Source organism: Pyrgilauda ruficollis, unplaced genomic scaffold (assembly GCF_017590135.1).
Source record: "Pyrgilauda ruficollis isolate IOZ18807 unplaced genomic scaffold, ASM1759013v1 scaffold34, whole genome shotgun sequence".
In the NCBI taxonomy this organism is placed as follows: Eukaryota; Metazoa; Chordata; class Aves; order Passeriformes; family Passeridae; genus Pyrgilauda; species Pyrgilauda ruficollis.
Window position 1 is genome coordinate 2664082 of NW_024524822.1, and position 20882 is coordinate 2684963.

Sequence of the window (20882 nt, forward strand, 5' to 3'; positions counted from 1 at the left end):
TGCCATGATCTGGCTGGGTTTTAGTCTGTGTTCGCACAGATTATTTTGAGGAGCACTTGGTGGGTTATGTGCTGGATAGTCCAACAATCCCACCTGGAGCCAGCCCAGGGAACCTGGCAGCTCTGGCTCTTGCAGTGTTTTTTTTCTGGGACACTCACAAAGTTCCTTGTTCACCCTAGGGATGAGGTGAGGTGTGAAATTTAAACCAAGGTGGTGCCTAGTTAAAGCAGGCTGCTGGTGTTCAGAGAAGGGGTTTGGGCAGCAGTGGGAGGTCAGGGAGCTGCTGTTCCATTGCCGTACCTCAAGACCCCGAGAACATTTTCATTGGGAAGAGAAATGTCATTCAGGAATTCAGGATGGTTCAGTGTTACTGATATTTTGTCGTTCTCCTTCAGGTGTGTCAAGTGCAGATGGAGCAAGGTCTTAAAAGTCTTGTCTTGGCATGTTTCCGACGCACAAAACGTGGACAACGTCTGCCTGTCCACCCTGTCGTTCACCAGGAGCTCAATCTTGAGGTCGATGGGGCTCTTGGAGCAGTTGGGAAAGTGAAAGTTCAGGTTGCAGAAGATCAAGTAGAGGCCTTGTTCCCTGATCACCAGCTCCTGGCTCTGGCACTTGATGGCCTCACAGGACTCCTTCTCCACCAGGCTCAGCCTGGAGCTGTTCACTGTGCTGGACACTGCAGGGAAAACAAAGGGCTGTTAGCTCCGAGCTCCACTGAGCTCCCTCCAGCCTTAGGACACTTCAAGCAGTGTTTCCTGCTAAAAGGAGACACCTGCTCAGTGGTTTCCTGCAGGAAGCTCCAGGAAAACTCCTGGAAAGACAGCTGTGAGCTCACACATGAAGGTGGGGCACTAAAAATTCCAAGGATTTACTCAGCCCTCGGGAAACCCGGGATAGCGAAATGCAGGAGTGTTCATTATTTCCCCATTTGGCATTTGAAGGGAATTCACAGAGATGTACATTCATATGCTCTCCATATTCATGGAGATTGTATAGCTCATGGAGGTGTACATTCCTCTGTGCGTCTGCAGAAGGTAGATCTTTATTTCCTGTTATGTTTATCAAGTTAAAAACAAAGTTTCTAGTATCAGATAGGGATTTGCCAGTCACATTCCAGGACAGTTAAGAAATTTTTTTCCTATAAAATGCCCATTTGGACAAAAAGGCTATTTGCCACTCAACCCAGTGTGAATGACAGCAGCAGCTTTTCAGACAGCTCTGAAATTTCCCTTTCCCAACCCTTTTCCTCCACCCTGCTGACCTCTCATGTAGGCAACAGCTCTCTTGCCTGGGACTCTCTGTAGGATCCTCAAATAGTCTTCCAAGTTGTTACCTGAAGAAAACAACAGATTAACTCATTGCTCCTGAACTTTATTTTTTTTATTTTTTGGTACTGCAAAATGCAGCCAGCACTTGGTACCCCACTTCCAGCATGGTTCTTACTCCTTGCCTGAGAATATTTGATCTGCCCAGGGAATTCAGAGCACTGTCGCTCAACTGGTAAATCTATAACAACCTAAAGCTCTGGCAGATTGCAGCTCTCAGCCATGAAAAATTAAATTCCTTACCCTGCTTCTTAAAAATAGGAGTGATGGTTTTAAATTAAAAGAGGGTGCATTTGGAATACATACAAGGAGGAATTACAGTGAGGGTGGGCAGGCCCTGGCACAGGGTGCCCAGAGCAGCTGTGGCTGCCCCTGGATCCCTGGCAGTGCCCAAGGCCAGGCTGGACAGGGCTGGGAGCAGCCTGGGACAGTGGGAGGTGTCCCTGCCATGGCAGGGGGTGGAACAAGATGAGCTTTAAGGCCCCTTCTAACCCAAACCAGTTTAGGATTCTGATTCTATGAAATAGAAATTATGTCCAGGTAAGCTTAATTCAACCAAGTTGTTTTTGTGGTGCAATTACAGAAAGCTTTTAAACATTTAAGTGGGACATAGTTCTGAAAATGGTTCTTTGGGTGCTTTTGGAATGTTGCTCTGTTCTCTCATGGTTAAAATGTGGATTTTACCAGGACTTTCGGTTGTTCATATAATCCTAGAGTGGTTTGGGTTGGAAGGGACCTTAAAGCTCATGCTGTTCCATCCTGACATGGCAGGGACACCTCCCACTGTCCCAGGCTGCTCCCAGCCCTGTCCAACGTGGCCTTGGGCACTGCCAGGGATCCAGGGGCAGCCACAGCTGCTCTGGGCACCAGGGATCCGAAAGCTGCTGCTGGAGGGGCCGAGCCGGCCCCGCTCCTGCCCCGCACACCCCGAGGGCACGGCCCGGGGTTCCGAGCCCAGGGCAGCAGCTGAGCCCCGGGAATGCCCCAAATCCAAAGCGCCGGGACGGGGAAGCGCCGGGACTGTCCCGCGGAGGGACGGCCCCATCCCACGGGAGCTCCTCCATCCCACGGGAGCTGTTCCATCCCACGGGAACTGCTCCATCCCTCGGGAACTACTCAATCCCATGGGGACTGCTCCATCCCACGGGATACGGGAACTGCTCCATCCCACGGCCGCGGGATCTGTTCCGTCCCACGGGATGCGGGAACTGCTCCATCCCACGCGACGCTGGGATGGCTCCATCTCACGGGACGCAGGTGTTGTTCCCTCCCTGTGCAGCGCCTCGCGGAGTGCTCCGTCCCACGGCCGCGGGGACGGCTCCATCCCACGGCCGTGCCCGGCACTGCAGGCGGCCGCAGCGCACCGAGGAGCCGAGTCCATCCCCACATCCTGGCACCGCATCCCGGCACCGCATCCCGGTGTCCCATCCCCTGCATCCCGGCACCGCGTCCTTGTGATCCAGATCCTGCATCCCAGACCCTGCTCCCCACTTCTCCCCCTTGCATTTCACCTCCTTTCCGTCCATATTCCTGCCTTCCATCTCCTCTCTGTAAGTTTTTCCTCCTCTCACCATACTGGTTGTTCAGTTAATGGCACTGATTATCCATTCCTGGCAGTGTCCAAGGCCAGGCTGGATGGGGCTTGGAGCAGCCTGGGACAGTGGAAGGTGTCCTGCCCATGGCGGGGGGTGGGATGAAATGACATTTAAGGTCTTTTCAAACCCAAACCATTCTAGGATTCAGTCAATGATTCTGCGATTATTCTGTCTTTATTCTGCATGACACAGAATTGTCCCCTAGATCCACAGGTGGATGGACACACAGACAAAGTGTGTCCATCCAGGAAAACAGTGCATATCCCAGTGATGCAGCCTGACAGGTGAGTGGGTATTTCTCCTTGCATTTGCTCTCCGTTATATCTCCTGGCCCATCTGTGGCTGTGGAAGTGCACAGGAGCTCAGATGGCAAACTGGGAATTTTTGGTGTTCCATTCCACAGCTGAACACCAAGAACAAAGCAGGGAGGTGTTTCAGTAAAGCTTTTTTAAATTAGACTCCCTCTCCCAGGGTACACAAAACTCTGAAGTTTTCCTGTGACTTGGTTTATAAAACTGATATCACAGTGCCCTAACCTACAAGGGTCTCTGAAGGGCCAGTTAATGCACAAAACTAAGCCCTACTAAAACCTGACATCAGATGTTGTGTGTCATGATCCTCACATGCCCCACTCTGCTCAGTGCTGATGGGGCCTCACCTCAATCCCTGGGGGCACTTTTGAGAGTCACAGTGAAAGAAAGATGTAAAGCTGTGACAGAGTGTCCAAAGGAGGGACACAGGGATGGGGAAGGGTCTGGAGGGGCCCGTGAGGAGCAGCTGAGGGCTCTGGGATTGTTCAGCTGGAGCAGAGTGAGGGCAGAGCTCCCCGGGGCTGCAGCTCCTCCCGAGGGGCAGCTCCCATCTCTGCTCGGGGACAGGGACAGGAGCCAGGGCACGGCTGGGGCTGGGCCAGGGCAGCTCAGGCTGAGATCAGGGCAAGGTTCTTCCCCCAGAGGGTGCTGGCACTGCCCAGGCTCCCCAGGGAATGGGCACGGCCCCGAGGCTGCCAGAGCTCCAGGAGCCTTTGGACAGTGCTGCCAGGGATGCCCAGGGTGGGCTTGGTGGGGGTCTGGGCAGGGACAGGGGTGGCACTGAATGATTCCTTTCATTTCCTTCCAGCTCAGGATATTCTGTGGTTCAATGATTCTAACAAGAGCTCTATTTATATGCAGAGTGGGATAAGGATCTTAAATTTCATAGGATTCTTGAAACTGGGGTAATGATAAGATATTTAAATCTCCAGACCCTTGCTGTATCTATATGACCTGATTTCTGAGGGAGTTCTGATAACAAGGATGGAAAAATCAGGGAGAAGCTGGTCCCACACCCAAGTTCCCCTAGATGGAGGGGATTGGTGTGATATGTACTGCACCCTTTGCACTCTCCACTGGAGACAGAAACTGTGGATATCTTGAAAAAATTTGCAATATTTATCTGATTTCAGTAGTTTAAAGACTTTTGTGGTGAGCAGAAGCTCACTGCTCTCCAAGAATGAGTAAGTTATGTACCAAAGTCCCTTCACCATTCTGGAAATCCCCGAAGAAAAACCAGAACCTGCTTTCCTGGTGTTAGTCATGTAAATCTGGTGTTTTAGTGAGGGCACAGGCACTGCAGAGATGTGGAGATATGGCTTAGGATGGGCGAAAAACCTTCTGGCCCTTATTTCAGCTGTGGTGATAAGTCAGGTAACACAGTCAGCACCCCGAGCCCACTCACACTGCTGTGTCTGCAGGAAGGGGGAGATTATTTACAGAAACTCAGTGGCATTTAGGGGGTTTACCCTCCAAAGGCTGAAAATCCCCTGCTGCACCAGCAGCCCTGGAGGCTGCAGCCCTGCAAGCTGTGCCAAGCCCAGTGCTGAGCCTGCCCAGAAAGTGCCCAGAGCTGCCCTGACCTGGCTGGGCCTGAGCTGCTCAGGGTGTCCATGGAGTCTCTAAAGATCTCCCCTCTCTGACACGGCTGCACTGTGCATTTCCAGAGCTGTATTTAACATTTACTGCTGTCAGCAAGTTTCGTGTGCCTGCGTTTAAATTCGGTGACATCAGCTGCATTAGTCAGAAGGGAAATTATGGAAAAAATTTGTTTTAGAGAGACAGGTCTGGTCCTCACTCTGCTGAAGCAGCTTGTAACTGTTTTCTACTTTTATTTCTCAAGTTAATTCTTTTATCTGAAACATTTCAGCTCAAGCCAAGAGAGGCTGAAATTACCTTTAGGACTGATCGATGGATGTGCTCACATGGCCTAACTGGCTTTGCACGAGTCATGGTGTAAATCAGAGGAAATCCCTCTGCAATCAATGGGATTAGATGAGCTTAAAAATGCTGCGAGGAGGAGGAAAGACAAAGCTCTATTTGGGGCTGAGGACCAAGGAGAACACACTGGTTTCACTGTGTGCTGTGTGGCACAGGCACTGCAGATCTGCTGCAGGGAAATATGCTGGATAAGGCAGGGGTCTCAGGGGGAACCCTAAAGAAGATACCAGGAGATAATTTATTTTTGTCTTTTGGACCCTTTTTATGGTAGGATGGGCATCCAGAGGGTGCAGCCCCAAGGAAAAGAGCCTGGCTGTTTCCAGGAACTCCATGCAGCTTCTCCCCACTGAGCCAAAAGGGGACTGGGAAAGGGGACTGGGAAATGGGACTGAGAAATGGGGACTGGGAAATGGGATTGCGAGAGGGGACTGGGAAATGGGACTGGGAAATGGGACTGGGAAATGGATCTCAGAGAAGTTGCAATTTCACTGAGCTCCCATAATTTCACCCTGAGGTGCAAAATGAACCCCTGATGTTCTCTCAGAGCAACAAAACACAGCAGCACCATGTCCAACCAGGAGGAAGCCAAGGGCTCAGGGACATGGGGACACATGGGCTGCTGCCAGACAGGTCCAAGAGGATGTGACTGTGCTAGGGAAAGCTCTTTCTGCTGGCTGCCTCAGTTTCCCCACCTCTGAGATGGGTCAGAGAGGAGCACTAGCAAAGGGCACTGAAACCACGAGCTGAAAGTGGCTCTGTCAGCATGGAAGGTGCTGCTACCCAGACGTGGAAAGCCCCTCAAGTGGGGCTCCTGAGGCTTGGCCTGCTCCCAGCCATCCCTGGTGACATTCCACTGCCATGGGGGTGGGATCATCTCTGGCTGGGGCTGACTGTGGGCAGGCACAGGAGCAGGGCAAAACCCTGAATTATTCTGTGAGGTAAAGAAGTAAAGGCAGGCAAGAAACGGGTTTTGATTCCTCTGTAACCCCCGTGGATTTAAGTGCTTATGGAATTAGGCAAGGTGATGTCACACATGTCTGTCAGCAAGCCAGAGTTAGCAGAATTTGCATCATTTATCTCTCAGCAGCCACTCCCTGAAGTTCCTGTAGCTAATTTTAACTCTCTCCTGCCAGTTCAGCGCTCTGTAAACAGCAGCCAAAGGACGGGCCCAGCCTGTGCTGCTGTGACAAGTGGCAGCTGGGTGACATCCCCTCCTGGGCTCCGTGACAGAGCTCTGGGCGCTGCTCCTGGCTGTGCCTGTCACACACACACCCAGGGCCTTTGGTCCCCGAGAGCCCCACAGCTGCACTCAGGTCTGAAGGGGACTGAACTCAGCTGCCAAATTTCCTTCCAAAACCAGAAATTAAAGAAATATCCCATTTCCCCCCACCAAATTTAGGAAAAACCTCTGATGAATTCCTCACTGCACACCTGAGTACTGCCAAACCTGTGGAATTTTAGGTCAAAATTCTTTAAATCTCTGCCTGCTTCTCAGTGTAGCAAAGGCCACATAATATAATGAGCTATTCTTATATATGTGTGTGTGTGTGTGTAGCTTGTGTTTTAAGTGTTGGAGAGAGGGCAGAGCCAACCCTGAGCACTCTGAGCAACACCAATCAGCCCAGCTGTGGAGACCTCAGCCAGCAGCCCACCCTGGGTGTGTGTGGGGCATTTCCCCTGATGCTGGCCTGCAGGAGACCTCTGCACTCTTTCTAGCATTTGCAAGCCCAGGCTTGCCCAGGTTTTTCAACCCTAGAAATACAACTCCTCTGCCCTGCCCTCAGACAGGGTCACATTAATGCACCCAGAGACCTCCCTGGACTGAGGCTGACAAGGGAAAAACCTTTTTGGCTTAGTGTGAAATATCCATTTCTGAGGAGCCCACTGCTTTGGGATTGGTGTCTGATGCCCTGCAGTGTCATCACACAATCACAGGGTCATTGAGCTTGGAAAAGCCCTCCAAGATCATCAAATCCACCTGTGCCTGGTCCCCACCATGTCCCCAGCCCAGAGCTCTGAGTGTCACCTCCAGCCCTTCCTGGGACACCTCCAGGGATGGGGACTCCAAACCTCCCTGGGCAGCCCCTGCCAAGGCCTGAATTTCCCCTTTCCATGGGGAATTCCTGCTGCTGTCCACCCTGAGCCTGCCCTGGCCCAGCCTGAGCTGTTCCCTCTCCTCCTGTCCCTGTTCCCTGGAGCACAGCCCGACCCCCCGGCTGTCCCCTCCTGTCAGGAGCTGTGCAGAGCCACAAGGTCCCCCCTGAGCCTCCTTCGCTCCAGGCTGAGCCCCTTCCCAGCTCCCTCAGCTGCTTCTCATAGTGTTGGGATCAGATTTGGTTGCAGAAAACCAAACTGCCCACTGAGACATGACTGCAGATTTGAAAAGTCTCCTTGGCTCATTGGCTTCAGCCTGAATTTCTCTACAGTGGCAGGTTTGTGACTGTCACCTGTATTATATTGATTTCTTAGGGCCAGATTTTTATTTGGGAACATATTTTCCATTGGAACTGAGAGCAGGGTGCTGGATTTATTTTCCTGGTTTGTTGAGTGTCAGAGAAAAATACCTATAAGTTGTGTGTATGCGTTCATTTGTATCTGCAGAGGTTTTTTTTTTTTTTCCCCTTTTGTAAATGAGAAGAGATTTTGATACCAAGTCTTTGCAGCGCAAATAACAAGAAAAGCCATCAGCCCAGATTACACAATTCCCAGTGAAATGAGGCTCGGAGAGGCCAGCAAGGAGATGATGAGGGCTGTACCTTTCCAGGTCATCAATTTGTCTGTGAGTTCATTTTCCCTCTAAAAAATGAACATAACAATACCCCTCAGATCCACACTAATAGATGATTTGTTATTTGTGAAATGGGGATGAGTTTCTGCAGAGAAATACTTCCACAGAAAGGACATTTCACAAACACTTAGTGATGGATTTAATTCCTTCCCCCTGTTGCTCAGGTACTGCACTGACAGTGGCACGGAGGATTGGAGGAGTCTGATCCCATTTTTCACACAAACATTTAATGAGCTGACATTACATCCCTCTCAGCCTGTGCCTGTGGATTCCTGCAGCCCATCCATTGGGGCCTGACAGCTGAGTCAGGGCTGGAAAACTCCCATAAATCTGCTTTAGTGCTCACTGGTGTTTAGCTAACAATAGAACATTATCTCATTGGGGATTGAAATTAAATCATTGCATTTCCCTGCTTTAATAAGACACAATTAATGCCTGTTGTGGCTGGGTCTGGGCTGCTACCCGTTGGCAGCTCAGTGAGGTCTCTGCCTGAGTGACCTCAGCTGGACCCAGCACAGGATTGTGTCACAGGATCATGGAAGAGTTTGGACTGGGAGGGACCTTAGAGCTCATCCATGGGCACCTCCCACTATCCCAGGTTGCTCCAAGCCCTGTGCAGCCTGGCCTTGGACCCTTCCAGGAGTGGGGCTGTGTCCCCCAGAGCATCCCTGAGATGCTGGCACTGGCACAGGGCTGGAGCCAGGCTGAGTACCCAGCTGGGCAATGCTGGTTTTTCACTCCCTTGCCCATTTTAACAATGCAGGAGCCCTGGTTCACGGCTACAAACCACATCCAGTTTCCATCTGGGCTGCCAGCGAGGCAGAATGGATCCAAATCTAAACCCACAGCAACTCCAGCCTCAGCTCAGTCCCCTTCCTCAATGTTTGACCTGCTTCTGTCCCTGGGTGGGACCTGGCAGTAGTTGCCACAAGTCCTTGCTTGGTTGCCAGCAGGCAGCAGCTGAGAGAGCTCTTTTTGAGGGGCCCTCAGTAAACTAGCCACTGGGTATAGTAATCAATTGTTGGGGTACACAAACAGAGAGTGCTTTGGACCTTATTAGCAGAAGAGATTTGATAAACAAAATGCCTTGGCAAGAGCAAACAGAACTTTGAGGATTAAATCAAGATTGCAAGAGGATTCAATCAGACGGATTTACCAGAAAAAGAAAGTTACATCAGACTTCTGCAAGCAAAAGATGTTTCAAATGTATAAGTTTGTTTATGTGATCTTTAACCAATCATTGTAGTACACGTTACTAGTCTCCCTAAAATAGTATATAAGCGTTTGTATCCCACAATAAAATCGGATTCTTTGAGCACCTCAAAGTCTTCCCCATCTCTCTTTTTTGCTGATAATTAATAAGCTCTGCTTTATGCATTTTAAGAGGAAAATAAAAGGCCCTGACAATTTGCTCCCACTTGAATGCTGTTACCCTCCAGCAGAGACTGATGGGCTGGGAGAGCATTTCAATCCACTAAAACCAGCTTTCAGCAGCTCCTCCTGCTGTGGGCTCTCACCATCAGCCCCCCTTTGGTCCTTCACTAATGGCATCATCTCACACCAACCAGCAGAATTCAGAAATTCAGAGCAAGAGGATGCCTGGGATTGATATGGACCCAAAATCAGAAATGCTCCGGCTGATGAAACAGCATTGTGGCCATTCCTCCATTCCTGGGGAGAGCACACTGCTCCTACCTGGCACCTGCCAGCTGCTGGTGAGGAGCAAAAACAACTGCATGAGTTGTTTGAGCTGAAATAAAAAATATATATCTATAGAAATATATATGGTTTATATATGGTATATATGTGTATATATAAATATTGTTTAATATAAATATAAATAATATAAATGTATATTTTAAATATTCTAAATAAATTTAAAATATATGTATAAATTATTATATTTTAATTTTATTTATAATTTTATATTTACATAATACTTATAAAATATACAATATAAAATATTTATATATATAGCCTATATAAATATTCTATAAACATCAAATTATTATTATATAAAGTAATATTAATATCATTGTAGAAATAAAGTATTATTAATTATATTTATTTATATTTTAATTTAATATTTAACTATTTTATATTTATATTATAAATATAAATAATACAAATATAACTATAAATGGACTTTTGGACCAGTGACCTCTCTCTCTCTGCCCTGGGAATGTCCCAAACCCTTGTGCTTTGCTTTGAAAAGTGCTGACCTACAGGTCCAGCCTGTGTGGCTCCTTCTCTGTGGATCATAAGGCTCCGTACCTTCAGATCCTGCTCTATTTCTGAGCCTCTTCAGATACACAACAGAGCACAAAAAGACTTGAGAAAGACTTAAGAAGATTTAAGGGGATATTTAGGGTGCTAGAGAGAAAGCAGTGTGTGTGCACTCAGGGTGCCTTAGGGAGAGCCTAAGGGGAAAAGAAAATTCCTCCAGGTTACAGGAATTTTATACCTTACAAAAAATGATGCTCAGGCAAGATGTGAAGCTCTCAGAAAGGACACGGGGACATGCAGGGACTGCCTGGGGAGCTGTGGGCTGGGAAACAAGCCCAGCACGGGAGAGTCAGAATTCAAAAGTTACCTAAAATGAAGTAAGGGGTGGCCAAATGCTGCAAAAATGCAGCTGCAGAGAAGGTGATTGTGGCACTGGGACTCTGCAGACCTTGGGCTCCTCTTAGAATCCTGGAACCGCAAAGTATCCTGAGCTGGGAGGGACTGAAGGGATCACCCAGCCCAGCCCCTGTCCCTGCCCAGACCCCCCACCAAGCCCACCCTGGGCATCCCTGGCAGCGCTGTCCAAAGGCTCCTGGAGCTCTGGCAGCCTCGGGGCCGTGCCCATTCCCTGGGGAGCCTGGGCAGTGCCAGCACCCTCTGGGGGAAGAACCTTGCCCTGATCTCAGCCTGAGCTGCCCTGGCCCAGCCCCAGCCGTGCCCTGGCTCCTGTCCCTGTCCCCGAGCAGAGATGGGAGCTGCCCCTCGGGAGGAGCTGCAGCCCCGGGGAGCTCTGCCCTCACTCTGCTCCAGCTGAACAATTCCAGTTTCCTCCAATCTCCCCTTCTGCTCCACCTCTGGATGAACACGGGCTTCATTTCCCCACTGGGGTGGAGGCAATGGCATCCCCTGCCCTCTGGGACTGGGCACCAACGTGCTTTTGCAAGGAGTCAGATATTGGTGCTGAGAGCTGTCTGAGGCTCATGTCACAGTGTCAGTGACATGAACAGTGCTCCTGAGTCATGCTAAGGTAAAGCAGAATCTTGGTAAATTGTCTCTGTTAGACAGATTTCCTTATTTCAGTCTCCCTGTGCTCACACTCTGCCTGATCCAATTCCTTGCTCTGTGCTTTTTGCTGCTGGTCTCCCCTTGTCCCTTCTCAACCCACCCATTTCCTTCTCCTTTTTTCCCTCAAACCAGGAGTTGTTTTGGAATATGTGGAACACATTTTCACCCTTCCCTCATGAAGATGAGGACTTTACACATATTTGCAAAAGCCAGCACTTAAAATAAGACTTTAAAATCAGAGTGATGTTCACATCTCCTGGCAAAAAGCTCTTTGGAACAGACACCCCAGGGCACATTCAGAAATATTTGTTATTTCCTCAGCCATGCACTGGACTGAGTAATTTGAAAGCTTTTTTCTTATTTTCATTTTCCCCCCACTACTCTATCTCTTCACCAAGAGGAGCCTTTATTGGAAAGGTTAAGATGTGCACAATTGACTTATTTGTGACCCTGGGCAGTATTTGCATTAGAGATATGACTAATTGCCTGTGTTGTTTAGGGGTCTTACCTGTCCTGATGGGTTTTTTGATGCCCTCCATGGCAGGATCAGCTACCTGAAAGAGAAGAAAGAGTGGAGATGGATTATTCTGGGAATAGAAAATACCCATTTAATGTGCAACTGTGGATCTGAAACATTTCTGATTTTTTCTAACAGAAAATCAACATTTCTGACACAGCCAGATTGTTTCAGTGCAGTAAGAAAATTATGTGGGTTCTCTTGGGGCTGTTTCAGAAGCACAAGTCCTAAAAATCCCTCTCTGTGCCTGATTTCAGGGCTTGGAGAGAGTAGGACAGAGTGGGACGGGACAACGTGGAGAGCCACGTGTCTGGGAAAGATCATTAAAGTCCCAAACAGGTCTGAGCATGACATGATGTCCTGCCTCACCTCTCATCCTAATTCTTGCTGAGATGTAAAACCAAGGATGAAAATGGCACAGGAAATTGTCCTCAATCAGCATGACATGAGAAATTCCCAGAAAACCAGCTCCAGGGGTGAAATGCAGCAGGATTCCTCTGATGACACCTTCCTGTCACCCAAACACACATCCCAGATCTCCTGGCAGCTCATAAATGCCCTCAAGGGGTAAAATATTCTCCCAGCAGCTGAAGAGAACACTGGGCATTCCTTGTTGCAGTAAGGTAGAAAAATTATAAAGAAAAGCCATATAAAATCAGGCCTGCTCTGGCTGGCCTGTCATTTCTTCTAAGTCAAGCTGGCACTGTGCAAGTTCTCATGTGAAAGCAATCCTGGTGTGAGCAGTTCGTTAGCATAACAATCTATTCCTGGGGAAAAAACTACTTGCACCTGTATAAACTGGTTTTATACTGTTAAATAGATAAATGGAAACCATCTCTCACAAACAACTTTTCCTGCACGTACACCCCGAGGGTTTGAGTGACCAATGAATACAGAATAACAACTTGTTAATGACCAATAAAGTAATTGGCAAGAAAGCTCCTGACCAATGGGAGTCCCACACGAGGTCTGTAAAACTGTATGAAAAGGAGTTATGTGAACAAAGAAAGGGTTTTTTTCCCACATGAAAAAAATGGAGTCTGTGTGATTTGCCTTCAGCTGGCAGTGCTGCTGCTGAAGTGCACCCCTGACAGTAACATCCTAATGAATCTCCTTCCATAAATCACATCCTTCCTTCATGAAAGCAAATCTCTGACTGGAAATTTAAAAAAACTAATTTGGAATTGTACATGGCATGTACCTCATGGGGCAGATAATTAGTAAAGTTATTTTCTACTTTCTTTATCTTTTACAAGAAGGAAGTTACTTTGTCTAATCTTCATGGAATTTAACATAAGATACTTATGGAGTGAGCCAGACCAATGAATACAGAACAACTTGTTACTGACCAATAAAGTAATTTGCAAGAAAGCTCCTGACCAATGGGAGTCCCACACGAGGTCTGTAAAACTGTATAAAAAGGAGTTCTGTGAATAAAGAATGGGCTTTTTCCACCATGAAGGTAATGGAGTCTGTGTGATTCATTCCCATTGCTCCTTGCTGTGTGTCACATCCCTTCTGTGTCACCCTGGGTGATCCCACAGGGATTTCAGTGACAGGGAGTGGGCTCTGCTCAGGCTGGGCTGAACCAGCTCCTCTTACCTGGGTGCAAATTACCTGGGCTAATTGTGCAGGCTGATCAGGCCAGGTCCAGCTTAGCACATTGGAAGGGATCCATGAGGATCATTGAGTCCTTCTCCCTGCTCCTCTGTTACCTAAAATTAAACCATAGGACCTAAAAGCTCTCCCAGTTTCTCCTTGAGCCCTGTCAGACTCAGTGCCCTGAGCACTTCCCTGTTCAGTGACCCACCAGGATGTCCAGGAAGGAGAAATCTGGGAAACTCTACCAGCTTTAAGACAGCATCTGATATCTCCTGGGAAAAATTGGGCGCTGCTGTGGTGGGAACAGCTTCATCCATAGTGGTGTTACAGCACAAACACCTAGTTTCTGTGTGAGAAGTGGATAATGGGTGTTGTGAGGAGGAAGCTGGTTGGACAAGGAGTGAAGCTGTGTTGGGCCTGTTTGTGGTACTTAATGTTCTAATCTTAAATGTTTAGGAAGGTTTTTAATTAGATTTTGGCTTCATGTGCCATGTTTTGAACAGCAGTGGAGTGTGGAGCTGCATCTGCTCCCAGCAAAGAGTTTGTTACGCTTTGGTCTGATGCCAAATGCTGTGTCCTGCAGAGGTGACAGAGCTGCTCCCAGGGGACTGGGCAGTGGCAGGTTAATGGCTGGACTCGCTGATCTTTGCGCTCTCTCCCAGTTTGAACGATTCTGTGATTCTCCAGGAATTTGGAGATCTGTAATTTGTTCATTTTCCCTCTCCACACCTGTGTAAGGCAGGGCAGAGTCACCTGCTGAGCCAATATTTCTCCAGGTCACCTTCCTGAGCTGTGCGGGGAGGTGCTGGGCAGCAGGAGAGCAGGAACCCAGACATGGAATTTGAAAAAATGGATTTCCAAGCTTTTTGACCCTGACACAATATCCTCCCATGGGAGCTCTCATGGATCTCATCATGTATCACCAAATGTTAAACTGAGCAGGGTTTGGGCTGAAAACACTCCCAGGAATCTCTGCCAGCACCTCTCAGCTCCTTGCCTTGCCCCTGCCCTGGGCTGTTGTCTCACACACACTCAGGGCACAGGCAAGTGTTGCTGTTCAATGCAATATCTGAACATTCCTGCTCTCTGTGGAGAATTCAGGATATTTTAGGTGACAGAAAAATAACCCTCTGCCCCCAGTGAGATCGCACTCAATGAAATCAGGCAGCCAGGGAGGTGTTTGCCTTGCTGGTGGCTCAGAGCCTGCTCTGCACTCGGGGCATAAAACCAAAATTAAAATGGACTAAAGGCATTCTGTTCTCACCTGGGAAGGCTCCCAGCGAGTAAAATCAACACATAGAAAAGCAATTTATTTTAGTGACAATTGAGTAGATACTGAAATAAACCTTTAGGACTTCCTTTGAAATATTACTGGTATTATTTCTTTCTTTTCCAGCAGCAAGAATATCACATGTAATGCTGTCATTTGGAATGCAAAGAGGCACACAGGAGGATCCCAAACAGATTAAATTCTACAGTGCTAGCTAAGAAAAAAATTCAAGACAACAACTTTCATCCTGTCTGGAGTGACCTGGGGGCTGGTGATGAAGGAGCTCAGTCTTTACTCAGCAAGCAGAATAATTTGAGTTTGCTTTATTAGAGAAAATGATAATCAGGTGCCAGTGAAAGTGATTTATTTCTTCTTTCTCTTAATCCTTTTACAAGAAGCTTTCTCAAGCTGAGGCAGAATAAAGGGTCATTCTCAATTCCTGGGTCAGAACAGTGAATATTCATTGAACCAGACACCTCTGACCCTGTCAGGGTGGGCAGGCCCTGGCACAGGGTGCCCAGAGCAGCTGTGGCTGCCCCTGGATCCCTGGCAGTGCCCAAGGCCAGGCTGGACAGGGCTTGGAGCAGCCTGGGACAGTGGGAGGTGTCCCTGCCATGGCAGAGCTGGGATGGGATGAGTTTTAAAGTCCCTTCCAACCCAAACCAGGCTGGGATTCTGTGAAGTCTTTATCTACTCTAGAAAGTCCAAGGAAAATCCCCCAAAGCAGTTCCCATAATGGGCCTGGGCTCAGGTATCTGGGCCAGGGCTCCCCAGGGGCATCTCCTCATGGCAGCTCTGTGGGGAGGAGCTCTTTGGTCCCCTGCCCTCAAAGAAGTGCTTCAATTCAAAAAGAAGCCCCAAGGCCCTCCTGTGTTTCTGCTCAGCCTCTAACCACCATGATTTCAGCAGGAATTTCCCCATGGAAAGGGTGCTCAGGCCTTGGCAGGGCCTGCCCAGGGAGGATTGGAGTGCCCATCCCTGGAGGTGTCCCAGGAAGGGCTGGAGGTGGCACTCAGAGCTCTGGGCTGGGGACAAGGTGGGGATGGGGAACAGGTTGGATTTGATGAAATTGGAGGTCTTTTCAATGATTCTGGGATTTATTCTATGACCCAGCTCCGGCTGGGGAAGATGCTGGGGGCACTTTCTCCTGAGGTGCCAAGAGGCAAAAGTTGAAGCTGGACATGAAAAGTGAAGACACTGTCCCCACTGTCCCTCATCTGGTAACCAGCCTCACAGGAAACAGAGTGAAAACCGGTTTATCCTGTGCTGACCAAAGCTGTCAAAGTGGCTCTTCCAGACAGCAGGTGACTGTCACTGCACAGAACACCCACAGCAAGAGCTGGGCCAGGGCAGTTTTTTCCTAAAATGCCTCCGTGGATTTCCTGGAGTGCTCAGTGAGTGCGAAATCTGCTTTTAGAGGAATTCTCAGTTGCCACAAGAGGGGGCACCCGGGGCCAAAATGAGTTTTTAGGAGACATAAAACCCCAACAAATAGTTCAGGATTGTGCTGGCTGCTGTATGAGTCATTCACAAATCTACTGTTAAAGTTCTTAACAGCCATAAAGAGCAGACCAGCAGATAGAAAAACCTGCTCTGACTTTAGTATTTGCCACACAGGTGATAAAAAGGTTTTCCCCACACAATTTAGAGGTTCAATAGATGAAGTCTACAAAATCCAGAGCAGTGATGGACTAACCCAGATCATGGACTCTGGACATCCACACAATTTGTCAGTGGGAGACCCAGGTGTCTGATGAACCTTTCTGTACAGCACCAGACTTGTGAGGGTCTGTGTGCCTTAAAATGACATTTTCCAGCCCTTCCTGTCCCATCCTCTGTCACTGGTTTGCCATCTCTCTCTCTGTACACACAAATATCTCTAAAGGTGTGTATATACACATCTATCCAGCAGTGAATGCACCAGGCACAAGGGTGGAGGGTTTAACACACTTATAACCAGTGCTAAGAAGAAAAATGATGGCTCCAGACCACCACACAGAGACTATGTTCATTCCAGAGGAAAATCGAGTCACTTGTGAAAGATCAACAATGGCCTGAAGCCAAGTACTTCTGCAGATGAAAGCTGAAGAAATGAACTGACTTCAGCACTGCAAATAGTTCCAAAAAAACAGAGTTTACCTCTAAAATTGACCCTTCCCAGATATAGCACTAACATGCTGTGCCACCCTTCTGAAAAACAAGGCGTAAAGGAAATTTCTTGGGGTGCTGGAAAATGGGGAGGTGTGATAATGTCTCTTAGAGGTGCTGTAGGATTCAGAGAAGCAGCTTTGAATCATAGTTGCCTTTTTCATTCAGCCTTTCATGTTGTGTTTCCCTTCTTTGGAGCACCCAGATTGTGGGGGTTGCAAGTGCCTGGTTTCTGCAGAATTTGATTTTCCTTTTCCAGTCTGTTTTCCTTCAACTTAAATTAGGCAATTATGAATTCATCAAAAGGCAGCCTGTGATGGGGGCAGGGACAGTGTGATCTTGTCACCACAAGCTTCTTAATGCTGTGATACCCAAGGGTCCAACCCCTGCACTGTCCCTGTGACCCCCAAACAGCCCTTGGACAGAGGGAAATAAAAGCTTCTCTCTCAGCTCAGCATGAGCAGGGTGTGAAGCTCCCCCTGAACTCACACACACAATCCAGCTGGCAACATCTGGAGGGAAAACCTCATTGTCCCAAGGAGATGATGACGCAAAATGTTGGTCCTTTTGTCAGAGTAATGAAGAAAATAATGAAGTCAGCTGGTAGTGCTCTGATCCCTCCAGCAGCTCAGGGCTCCAGGGGCTCCCCAGCCCCTCAGGTGCTGGCAGTCAGTGCTGGAGATGCTCAGATTCCCCAAAGATTCTGAGCCCAGCCTCACTCTGAGAGTGCAGCCGAGAGCCAGCCTGGAGTTCCCTGTGGAACCTGTCCCACAGAACCAGCCCTTCCTCTCTGCCCTGGGAGGTCAGGACCAGGCACAGATGGGGGATGACTGTTCTGCTTCTGAGCTCCCTGAGAGCAAAACACAACCTGTGCTTCACTGCCAAATTCTCCTCAGAGCATAAAATTGCTGCTTGATTTTATTTGTTCCTCACACCCCTCAGCTTCGTATTTCCTTCTTCAGCCAGCTCGTTTTCAAAGCAGCTGCACTGGTGTCATTACTCTTTTAAGTCAAAACCTTGGCTCTTTCAGCAATCTCGTTCCTCTGGCAACTCCTGTAACTGCTTTATCCTGATGGAGAGGTGATTTAATGCTTGCTTCCATAATCAGTACAAATGAAAGCCTCATTATACAGCAAAGCTGTGGCAAGTCTGTAATTACCTAGACTGTTATTTTAAAGATCTCCCCTGATAGCCCACTATTTCTCACTTAAAAAGCCCCATGTCTCATGTTAACTGTCCTCAAAGTGCTTCTCTTTTGGGAGAACACTGATTACAGGTAAATGATTCCTCTCTTGAAGGAGTATCAGTCAAGCCTTCCTGGTTTAATTTCTGGGTAATGTGCATACATGGGCACACAAATTGCACAGGGTAAATTTAGCAAGAGAAAATATTGAGTTAAAGGATCATATTTTGTTTTTCATGGCCAGTTCCTCCAGCAGCTCTGTGCTGGAGCTTTCCCTCCATGAACAGTAGTGGGGGTACCTCAGCACTTTGATTTTTGCAATAATATTTCAGCGACTATAAAACTTCTAACCTGGCATTTTACCTTGGTGAAGTTGATGGTAATGCCCCTACAAGGTCAGAAATTCACTTTTTATCCTCACAACCATCTGTCTCTGCTCTGGCTGTCACTGGTTCCCCATCAACCCCAGATCCATTCAAGAGCAATATTTTATTTTAAGTGACTGTTGGTAGAGGGAGGAGGTGTGTGTGTGTGACCTTGTGTCACTGATGTCCTTTCTACAACTCTGGTTGTGCATTAAAAATCCAATTCAAGGCAGGACTGAGGGGACAGAGGCACAAGGGAGCTCCTTGGCACCAGCACTGCTCGGGGTGCTTCGGGACAGCTCTGCCTCACCACATCAGCAGGCAGCACCACAGGGTGTCACAGAGCTGTGGCATGTCCCCTGCTGCAATCCATTTCACAGAACCAGAACAAACCTTCTCAAACACTGGTTGCTCTCCAAAGGGCCAACAGGAGACACACACCAAACCAGGTGGGACAGAGGCTGCTTGGCACCTTGGGTCAGGAGCCTTCTCTTTCCATTTACAGAGTAGGCACTGTGTGCCAAGAATAAATGTTGTCTATGGAGAAAGGTCCTCTTTTTCTGAAGTTCTTTTATCTGTGTTTCAACTTTCTCCTAATTCATGTGCGTGCATTTATAACAGAGGTAGGAACTGTTCTGGCCACAAAATGAAAAAGGGAAGGGAAGAGAAGAGAAGAGAAGAGAAGAGAAGAGAAGAGAAGAGAAGAGAAGAGAAGAGCAATGAATCAATCTCTTACTGTTCTCTGGACGACCAGGACCATGATGGTGGCCAAGGCAAAGACGAGCAACACAGCCAGGGTGGCGATGATGAAATACAAACAGATTTTGTTAGTGGCTCCAAGCCTCCTGGAAACAGTGTCTTCATTCACATTCATGGCTGATTCATGCGAGTCCTTCACCTGAGCAAGTGTTTGCTCCTGTTCCTGGCACATTCTTATATAGCTCTCCCGGCACTGCTCTGTGTCTCCCCTTGGTCAGGTTCAAGTTGCAGCCCATCTCTGCTCCTGGCAGGATTTTCCCCCTTCATCCTGCCTCATGTGATCTGGAAAAAAAACTTCATCACTTGCTGTACAAAGAGAGAGGGCCCCGGGGGCGTGAGGCAGGACGCAGCTGTGAGCAGGGGAAGGAGCTTCATGTTCTTGCTCAGGGATTTCTCCGCCGAGGTCCTGCGCTGCAGCCGAGGTTTCTGATGTCACAAGGTGCACAGACACCACGATCCCCCGCCCCAGGTTCTGTGAAATGGAGAGATATGCAAATTCTCTTTCATTTTATACTCCGTGCAGCTGCAGTTGGGCTCAGGGAGTCGCCCCGAGCTCTGCCTTCCTGTTGTGCACTGAAACCTCTGCTGCCTCCGAACAGGAGCCACCTCCAGAGCTCTGCAGCCACAGGTGGCCTTTGGGCAGCCCCACTGGGCCCTGGGGTGCTCCAAGCACAGCATCACATCCAGGGGACAGAGGGAGGAAGGAGATGGACCTGCTCTGCCCTGCACCTTGAGTGCTGGGAGCAGTTTTGGGCACCTCAGCAGGACAAGGACATGGGACTCTGAGGGTGTGTCCAGGGAGGGCAACCAAGGTGGTGAAAAAGGCACCAAGGGCAGGACTTATGGGGAACATCTGAGGAGATTTGGTTGGTTCAGGCTGGAGAAGAGGTGGTTGAGGAGGGGACCTCACAGCAGTCCAGAGCTTCCTCACAACAGGAGCAGGGCAGGAGCTGCCGATCCCCTCGCTGGTGGCCAGGACAGCTCAGGGGGAACAGGAGTGGAGCTGCATCAGGGGAATTCAGAGAGGACATTATGGAAAAGCTCTCCCCTGAGAGGATAGCTGATCACTGGAATAGGCTCCCCACAGCACTAACCCTGTCCAAGGGTAAAGGAACCTCTGGGTGATCCTCTTGGTCATAGGAGTTTGTGTTGGGCACTCCTGGGAGGAGCAGGGAGTTGGACTCAATCCTATGGATCCCTTCCAGCTCAAGATATTCTATAATTCTATGATTACCCTTGTCTATGGAGGTCTGGAGGTATTTGGGTGAGATTTTCATTGAAGAATTTCACAGAAATGTGTCAGAAATACATTTCTGATGCAGGGTGCAAGTTCTGGGCAGAAAGGAAGCGGTGACACCGAAGTAGCTGAATGCAGAGGTTGGGATGTGCCCACAGAGGGTGTCAATAATCCCAGGTTTATCTGCAGACAGGGAATTCCTGCTCACTTCTATCCTGTCCTGGCTTGGGACTATCACCCTGGCTTTGTACAGAACTCAAGTAAGATTTATCTGGAAACATTCATTCTCTGTTCCATTGCTAAAGGACCCTGCATGTTTCTGTGCGATGACTCCTGACTTTCTGGCAGTCCAAGTCAAAAGACACCTGAGTTTTTCTGTCAATGTTCCCAGCTGGATATGTGTCCCCTTTTGAATCACATCCATTCAAGTTAATTTATTTAACAGGAAAACAAATCCTGGGTTATTTGTCTCTGCTAATCCCAATTTGATATTACAAGGGCATCAGAGAGGGCAAAGAGGATCTTACCAATGGTCCATCCAGCTCAG

The 20882-nt window shown here is 48.5% G+C and overlaps 1 protein-coding gene across 1 annotated transcript; it reads right to left on the reverse strand.

Moving 5' to 3' along the window:
* Positions 1–54: 54 nt before the first annotated feature.
* TNFSF8 (TNF superfamily member 8) lies at positions 55–19270 on the reverse strand. Its single transcript, XM_041474777.1, has 4 exons — positions 19076–19270; positions 11763–11808; positions 1265–1336; positions 55–679 (listed from the first exon to the last, which is right to left on the reverse strand). The coding sequence occupies exons 1-4, from the start codon at positions 19268–19270 to the stop codon at positions 273–275; spliced, it is 720 nt and encodes a 239-aa protein (XP_041330711.1). The 3' UTR covers positions 55–272.
* Positions 19271–20882: the final 1612 nt, after the last annotated feature.